Below are 9,553 nucleotides of genomic sequence, written 5' to 3' on the forward strand. Positions count from 1 at the left end.
GAACAAAATTTTTCTGAAGAAGGTAAGAAATGAAGATCAACAGGTTATATTATTCTGTACATCACAGCAACATAAAAGAGAACATGAATCAAAGGCAGGTTAGGTGATGTGGAAATAATTCAGGTAGAAATTGTTCTCAGGTATACACTGAAAATACACTAACATACTTCTGACTGTCATAGATTTGATCACATACAAACAATTTGGCATATGTCAAAGTAGGCTAAATGGCTCAGAACCACATATAGAGCATGTACCCTATAACTGCAACACTCCACCAGACCAGTACATTTTATTTCAGTAAGACAAAGATGAAATTAACTTCTCAAAGTTACATGTTTGGATCACTGAATCTATACTTGGATGTTATAAATAAGCCATCTGACTTCTAGAGGTGTTGAACATCTCCAGGAGCAACTTTCAAAAGAATGATACATTTAAATCGGTAAACATGACTTTAGACGCTTACATGCATCTACAGATGCACAGTGTTCTATTTATTTGAACACTATAAATATACCTAGCTGAAAGCGCCTTCTCTGACCTAGCTACCCCTTAGGAGTACTTGAAAGTTCTTAACATTGGAGAAGCCTGTACTACACTCCTAAATCAGAACAGGTGTAAATCTTTCTGTAGCTCTGACTCCTAATCCAAAACTAGGCCTGCCCCACAACATTTGGCTGGCTCCCATAGAGAGCTAGCGGCCATCAAGTAAAGAATGCATTTGTCATATGGCAAATATGCAAGGGAGGGAAATGTTAAAGAAGCAGGTAATGGAAAAAGCTGTATGTTGAAAGGCATAAAGAACAGGAAAGCCAGAATGCCATCACAGATCTTCAATTGCTGTTTCTCATCAGGGGTGTGTAGGACTTTGTGTGAGGAGAGAGCACATACTGTGATAAATATCTGGAAAGACGTAGGTGAACCAATACATTTTCCTAAAGGACAACTTGGAACTGCATCCCTGAAATGAATGTGCATCCTTCAGAAATGTTTAAGGATGTTCTAATTCTTTCCTCACAAGAGGAATATGGAAATCCAAATGCACTATGTCATGAAACCCAGAAGGTGGTACTAAGGAAAAAGTGAAAAAGGGCATAGCTGGAAATTTCACTGTAGCTGGACTTGAAGCAATGGATAGACCAGATGGGGCTCAAAGGTAAAGCCAACAGGAAAAACTTAAAAGCACAAGACTCCAAGTTGGAGAAAACAGAAAACATGAATAATTCCATTTACAAATGCTTCTCCAGCCTAAATGCAGCACTTATTTATTACAAGATACTAACTAAGAGATTCTGTTACATAGTCATAAGTTTAATTAGAGGGGAATAAAGTTTAAAAACAGAAATTGCTTTATTTCACTTCAAAATTCACCTGAACCCAAGACCAGGAGTTTGCTGGAGTTGCCCAAACTGCAAGTCATGCTCTTGCTGCCTCTCACTGGGGAAGAGGTTGGTATGTAAGGTGCAGCAGGGGTATTGGGGTGGGAAGATCCCAGGCCTGGGGAGGATTTGATGGAGCACAGGGAAATGAGTGGGGGATATTGGGCTCATTCCAATTATGAAAGATTAAAACGGCATCTGGTCTGGAGACTTGACATATTTTGTATTATTGAAAAAAGAGCCAAAACAAAGGACATGATTGTACCAATGTTTTTACACATACATTTATTACTAGAAATTGGGTAAAGGAATAAACTTTTCAGTATATATCCTAAAAATAAGAAACTCGATGCCATTTGTAATACCAGGTGAGGAGAAGAGGTCCCCTGTAATAAAGTGTGTCAGTGTCTCCCTGGAAATTCTTAACTGAAAGCACTTCTGACACCACGTCAGCAGTCAGTGATCATGACTGGTGGCCACCAAAAGTGGTAACGAAGATGGCAGAATGAAAACAAAGTTCACAATTTGGGAATTAGCCTAAGATGGAGAAAGCCTTCTATGGATGCATAGCTTCTCCTCTCTACCAAGTCCTGGGTACTGGCAGGGGTAGAAGATGTTTGTTGCCAGTATACACCAAACCCCAGAGTCAGTGCTTCATGGCTCACAACCCCTGTCCAGCAAAAACCCTTCAAAGATCGGTGCCATTTTCAGCTCAGAGAGGTTTATCAGTATGTCTTTTTGAGTAAAGCCAACAGGTACATTCTGGCAAGATTGCCCTGAATCTGTAGAAAAAAGAAAAAAAAGAAAAAAAAAGAGAAAATTCAACATAAGCATCTGTACTAGTTTTGGTGGGAGCTGTAATGGCTATGCATATACAGGCAATAAGCCATAAGTAAACCATTTGGCTCCCTTAGCTCATAGTGGCTGCAAGTAGATGCTGCTCTAAGCAGAGGAGAAAATTATGCAACCTGGTGGTAACTGCAGGCAGTGTTTTTTTTATTGGGAATCCTCAGTAGGAGTTTGAGTTTGTTTCCTAGCAATGCAACACCATACAGTGAGAAAAACAAGCAAAAAGGGAAATGTTTTGAAGATGAATCAGTTTCTTTTTTCTTTCACTGGTGGCGTGATTACAGGGAGCACTGTTAACTCTAACAATACCCCTCCATTTGAAAAGTCACATTTTCATCAAGCCCATCAAGCTGTCCCCCACAGATAATGCACTGATGACTGAAGTGAACATTTGCTAAAAGAATGGCTCTGGCAGATGATGAATAGGTATATGCAAGTGGTGGTATTAGCTTTAAACCCAGTTATTTTTTAAGAGAAGTAGTGTTGTTGCTTGCCTTATCTTGTCAGAGCTGCATCTAGTCTCTGAAACCTGATATGTGTTATGTTCATCTCAAACTGATTTACAATATACGTGACCACTGACGGTGACCCACGACGACCTGATCTTCCCATATTGTGTTTTGACTTTGAATGAGACTCAGACACAGATTTTTATTGTAGAACCACCAGAAACCCAGTTTACATTTTATCTTGTATGGAAAACCACAGGCTACAGTCTATTTTAATCGTTGCTGACAGCATTTCAGGTACAGAGTAGGTACTTTCTGCTCTAGTGACTCATGTATCCATCCTTAGAGATAATTCAGAACATGAGTGTAAAAGCCCTGAGCAATCTCATTGACCCTGATTTGAGCAGCAGGGCTGGACTAGATGATCTCCAGAGGTCCCTTCCAACCTCAGCTAGGCTGGGATCCTGTGATATTTTGTGTATAAGTATTATTTGTGCTGTAGTTTGTAGTTAGTAGGGTAATAAGAATTCACAAGGAATACAGTATCTGGAATGTGATAACAAATTCCTCCTGCCTACACCATAAAACATACTCAGTCTGAATACCCACTAATGCTTAACTTTATTGATGATCTAAATCCATCATTATGGTAAAAGCAGGAAAAGAGCACAGGACAAGTGCAAGAAAGATTAATGATGGAATTTGTTACAACTATACCTTCATCTGGAGGACTTTTGCACAAGTGGCAGGACTAGAGACAGATGTGCATGCCAAAAGAGGTTGGGTGAACAGAAGAGAAAATTTTATGTCAGAGGAGAAGTGCTTTGTAGGTCAGAGAATGCTGCGTTGCAGCAGGCAGGCAATTCATCCTGCAGGGCTCGTGCTGAGCTTGAGAGGCTGCCGGTGCTATAGCATGTTCAAAGCTTTGCTAGAAATTATATACGATGAATTCCTCATCTCAAAAATTCCTAAATCCAAAATTGGGATCACAGGATGAATGATCAAGTGAAAAATTGATTATTTTTTTTCTGTTTGCACAAAACAAATTTAGTCTAGTTGCAGTATTCTTGGTATTGTGAAAGGACAGATTTGATGAATTTGAAAACCATTTTGTCTCACCTGTCTGGAATAATTTAAACAAAAAATATGAGTGATGATGGTGAGCTAAGAACGTTCAAGACAGCTACGGACCAGAAGAAGAGCTATACCAATTAAAAACAAAACAAAAGAGAAAAACTGAAAACAGACTCCCCAGTGACTGAGTGACTGTAAACTAACTCAGCTTCAAGCATTTCTCTTTTCTTCTTACTGGCAAAAGGAGAAATGGATAGCAAATAATAGAACTTGAAATCCATAAAATATTGGAAATAGAAAAAGTATAACAACAACAAAATGACAAAAGGGATATATGTTTAGCATAACTGAGGTCAATAGCGGGTTATTGCACGTATAGAGCAATAACACAAAAAAAAAGCCACAAGAGTATTATCTCAGTATTAGATAGAGGTGCTGCAAGTGTCAAGAATTAGCAGAAAAGGCAGAAGTGTTTATCAAATACTCCAGTCTGTGTCTGGGGAAAAGCCAGATATATTCAGTCAGATGATGAACTAGTTTCCATCGACGGGAGCTAATGAGGATGTTAAACAGTACCTATTAAAGTCAGACATTTTAAAATCGTGTTGTCAACTAAAGTTGCCTGTAAGATTTTTTAAAGATATGGTCCATTATTGCTGTGAAACATAAATGTTGATTTTGTAATAAAACTTTTTAAACAGGGAGGGTTCCAGAAGACTGTAGGAAGCTAACTTTGTGCCAGTACTTTTAAAGGCTAAGTGGAATTATGTGAATAATTATAAGCCTGGCATCAATCAGTGGAAAATATCGAAGAGCTAATAGGGGCCAAATAATAATAACTCATAAGTATTATTATTAATATTCATAATTCAGCCTCATGTTAGCTAATAAATTTAAATGAGGCAGTGAAATTAAAGATGATCTCCATGTTTATTGATTTAATCAAACAATATATTTTTAAAAAAGATTATCAGTTAGTTTGACAGAGGTAAGGGTATGGAGGTAAGAAACTCTGAAGAACATTTGGCTTCACTTGTCAGCCTGATTACATCATCTGAATTATGCAAAATCAAGGCTAGATTTGTTACCATCTGTAAGTACCAGCACTTAATCAGGCTAAGTGTAGTCATGCCTCGTGACTGAAAATTGAAGCCAAATAAATTCAGGTTAGAAATAAGGTACATATGTTTGAGGGGAACAAGGTTGTGGAAAAAAATCCCCATCCTGGATTTTTTCTTTTGAAGGAAAATCTAGTGTAAGTGGTCCACACACTGCCGCTTTAGAGCATAGCACTCAGGGCATTGGCAGGTGCTGAGTGTGGCAGTGAGCATCCCTCAGCTAAATTTTTGAAAAGGTGAGAATTGGTCATCACAACAGACCTTCTGTCTTCTAGGAGTCCTTTTTAGGTATTTCTGAACTGTTCATCAAAGGGTAGGTGTCCTGTCAAACATAAACCCAGACAAGGTGGCCCACTCCTGTGAGAAACTGGAACTACGTCTGCATTTTGGGCCAGGCCCCAAGAGCCATGGTGCCTTTTCCTGCCCTTCTCCACCTCCGCACCAGTGGGAGGAAGAGCAGCTGCCTGCCTCTATCTGGGATGTGGCATTCACAATTTGAGTGGCACTCCCTCCTTCCCAGACAGCCGCTCCCTGTCCCCAGCGCAGTAGGTCTGGAGGAGGCATTCTGCAGGCTGGACCTGGCCCACAGGTCACGATGCTGAGGCAGGGTGAGGTAGACTACACAAATGTTTGCCTAGGTCAACTTCTGTGTCAGGATGAAGCTGAAAGTATGTAAGAGGTGTGACAAACCATACCTCTTTAACAGTGTTTTACCTTCTACACAGATCTTTCATGTGGTACTCTAAAATCAAGTCCCATGGAATCATTTTCCATTAGGATGGTCCTCAGAGCATTTGGTAGGCATCAGGAATATTGTTACACTTCTAGCACAAACAGAGACAGGGTTAACAAAAAGCAGTCAAACTGCATTTAATATACATTACCTCACTTGTTTTAGGAAAGACTGCAGGTGAACTGAAGAGGATTTAGATGAAAACAACAGAAATACTGAGGAGTGGAAGAGATGTATAAGACAAAATTAAAAAAATATGTCCAGGCAGAAATTGAGTATAGAAAGTAGAAGCACATGAGATGTAAACCCAGAGAAATGAAAGGATTTTTTTTTTTTACAAGAGGCATGTACTTAGAAAATAAATATTTGGGCCAGGTTGCTCTTACAAGGAAAATTGTGTCACCCTGATAAATCACTATTACAGCTGATACTAAACTAAGAACAGCTCTGTGTGAATGTGGTGTGAACAATCTTCTACTTGTAAGGAAGAGGTGACCTAGAAGCTATTCCCTCAGTTCTCCTTCCTGCAGGTGAATGAGAACTGATTTGTCAAAGCCTTGACCAGAATACTCTTTAGGCTTTAATACTGGAGTGGGAACAGGAATATTCTGTGTTGTGCAAGGAGAGCATATAGGTGGGCATTAGTATCACTGAGTTTTACAATATATCTCTAGTAGTATGAAGAATGGACTCATACTTTTGCAAATCCAAAAGAAAGCCTGTAATTTCATACATGATTATATTTCTCATTTCAGCCCTACTAAATCTTACTAGTTTTGACCGTGAGAAAATTAGGAATTTGATAAATATGTAGTGAAGGAATAATATTCCTGTGACTCTTGAGTTAACATGCAGTCCAGCCCTGCAAGTTACGCTTCCATTGCTCAAGGGTCTGCTTCACATCTTGATTGAAGACATCTAAGACCAGAGGGGAACTTATCAGATCACCAACTACCACAGTTCTTGTTATTCAGGATAACCTGTCAGTTGTCATAGAGAAGCTAATAATATTCTCCAGAATATTTTTCATTCATATGTAAGTCTGGTGCCATAGTCCATTCTAATTATTTTAATAACTTACAAAATGTGCTAATGCAAATATCCTGAACCATCAGCCTAAAACTGCAGGAAACAAGAGGTGGAGAGAGCTGAGAGAAGAATACCTGAAGGCTTTGTTGTAGAGGGATAGACTGTTGGGAACAAGAGATGGGGAGCTTTTGGAAGAACCAAATTTTAGTGGATCAGTGACTCCAGAAAACCCCAGGATAAAGTTATCTTAATGTCAGTTCCCCATGTCTTACACCTGGTTTGTACACCAGCACTTTTTGCAATAACTCTCAGTTTATATATGTGAACAAATGGCATTAATAATGTAGTTATGTTTCATAACTGGTATCTGTCTTTTTTCTTTTTTTTTTCCTGCTTTTCTGTGTACTCCAAATGGAATGAAACTTTGTGAGAGACTTACCAAAGTTACAAAGCACAGTGCTTTGAAAGAAGTCTTCACATTCCTTCAAGCTACCTAGCAGTGTAGGGTGATCCTCTTAGAGGTTTGTTGTACTTGAAATAGTATCTTTCTAAAATGCAAGGAAAGCAATATCAGAACCTTTTTTAATTTTATTTTTTTCCCCTAAAAAAATCTTCCATTTGAAGGACATCAAATACCTTTTTCTTTTAAATATTCATTGTATGTGCCAGTAGGATTGTCTGGTCTGTAGCAGAGGGAGATTCACCTGGGATTGCTGCTTTGCACAGTAGTACTTGATCACCAAGATCGTTGATGGAACTGTGAGAAAGACAGATATTTATCTGCTCAATTTTGATTTCCCAGTTACACCATTCTCTGGGGTACCAGTGGGAAGCATGGAGAAAGGTGTCTCATCTTTGCTGCATAGAATCATAGAATCATTTAGATTAGAAAGGACCTCCAAGATCATCAAGCTCAACCACTAACCTAGCACTGCCAAGTCTATCACTAAACCATGGCCCTAAGTACCACATCTACATGTCTACGTCCCTTCTTGAATGGTGACTCAACTACTTCATTGTCTTTAGAGAGGCACAAAGGACTACAAAGAAAGTGCCTTCTCGCCTTGTACTTTCACACACTAGGATGAGATTTAGGATCTCAACCTGGGTAGTATGTAGAACCAGAACAGATTTTAATTCTTGGATCAAACACTGAATTTTAGGGTTAATTCTGAATGGATCTTCCAGGTCTCAGAAAAATGTAAGTATTGAATAGTATCTTTCCTGAAGATTCATCAGCACAGGACTTATTTCCAAAAATATTCTCTCCAAAATTACTCCCTCCCTTTCCATCATCTTAAAATGAAGGAGTCTAACTATAGCAGGTTGCACAGCATGAGGCACCTTGTGCATGAAAAATTACACAATTATGAATGTTTGGATTAGTTTATATGATTGACTGATCATCCTTAAGTACTTATAAAGCAACCATTCAGCAAATTAGGCTGATGTAATGTATCCCTATCAACAAGTAATTTCCTATATGTTTGTTTGTGGTGTTCTCTAGCAGCTGCATTAAGTTTGTTAATGAAATATGGTGAGTAGATCATGATTCCCCTCACTCTTTATTTCATAGGTTGGTGAGACCAGATGCAAAAAAGTTTGCACTTCGAAATCTGATCTGAGGTCCAACGATTTCAGCATAGTTGGAAGCTTGCCAAGAGATTTTGAATTATCAAATTATGACTGTTATGGGAAGCCCATTGAAGTCAACAATGGGCTTGGGAAATCTCAAGCCAAGAACAACAAGAAGCCTCCTCCTCCCAAGCCTGTCATTCCATCAGCAGCAAAGAGAATTGATCTTTATGCAAGAGCACTGTTTCCTTTTTGCTTCTTGTTCTTCAATGTCATATACTGGTCCATATATTTATGATAAATATTTTATTTAAATTTTTCATGTGTAAAATATATACCATTTCATTACCCCTTCCCAGTCATGAAGGCCACTGTGTGAAATTATTTGCATTTGCAAAGCAATATGTTGCATTTTGATGCCATGCGATTGTACTGAAAATATGGCATCTGAAATTTGAATGAAAGCATGACACTGCAATGTCTGTGCTCCTGCCAACGTTGTATATAAATGTACAGCATACATCCTGCTTTAGGAATATATGAAAGATAATGCATACGACATTATAAAGCTGAATAACTCTTTTCAGTCGTTAGTACTATACAGAGATTTAAAGTGTTTCTGACAATGACACTGATGTGCACGTTAAGTATTATTAAAACCAGTATTCTAGTATATGTAGTATTTAACAGCTTTTCTGCTGACTTTCAGAGAAAAAAAAAATCTTGCTCTTGTATAATTTTAGATGGTGCTGTTGAAGGAAAAGCTAAGTTGTGAAATATTATTTAGTCCTTGTAAGCGAGGGCAGCATTGATTAAGCTGAGCTTGTCTATGTGGAAAAATAAAGATCAGAGAATTGCTAATTTTGTAAAATCAGCTCATTTAGGAAAAAGAAAAAAGAAATTGTATCTGTCAAGCAAGCACACTTCAAAAGTGTGTGAGAATATGCTGACAATAAAGCATTGTGCCCAATTTTGACTGCTATTTCCTTAGGCACAAGTTAGGTATGGCATCTCAAAAACAAACAGTCTGCTTTCTGGACTAAAGGTATCAAGAGTGTTGAAGAAGCATTACAAGGTGCAGTTCAGTATCAGGTTATATTATTCATTTTTACATTAGTCTGTCCTCTGGCCCATCTTTTCTACTGTCTTGCAAGCATGCAGTAAAAAAGTCAAAATTACTTTTTTTTTTTTTTTTGAATCTGATATGTGTTACTCATTTTGCTTTGTTTATCGTCTTGAAAGCCTTCAGTTTAAAGAAACTATTTGTTTTCATGTTGAAATCCCATTTTAACACTAGTTATACTTTTTAAGCTTGCCTGTTGTAGTACCTATGACCAAAGCTAA

At 38.2% G+C, this 9,553-nt stretch overlaps 1 protein-coding gene across 4 annotated transcripts in view; it reads left to right on the forward strand.

The window, feature by feature from the left end:
- The window catches only part of GLRB (glycine receptor beta), a 50,287-nt gene extending 41,108 nt beyond the window's left edge, over positions 1-9,179 (forward strand). For all 4 annotated transcript variants that reach the window (XM_084517545.1, XM_084517544.1, XM_084517547.1 and 1 more), the window contains one exon: positions 8,211-9,179. In XM_084517545.1, the coding sequence (XP_084373671.1) occupies positions 8,211-8,507 (297 nt within the window). In that variant the 3' untranslated portion in view covers positions 8,508-9,179. The remainder of the gene's footprint in view (positions 1-8,210) is intronic.
- Positions 9,180-9,553: the final 374 nt, after the last annotated feature.

Source organism: Aythya ferina (assembly GCF_964211825.1).
Source record: "Aythya ferina genome assembly, chromosome: 4".
Classification (NCBI taxonomy): domain Eukaryota; kingdom Metazoa; phylum Chordata; class Aves; order Anseriformes; family Anatidae; genus Aythya; species Aythya ferina.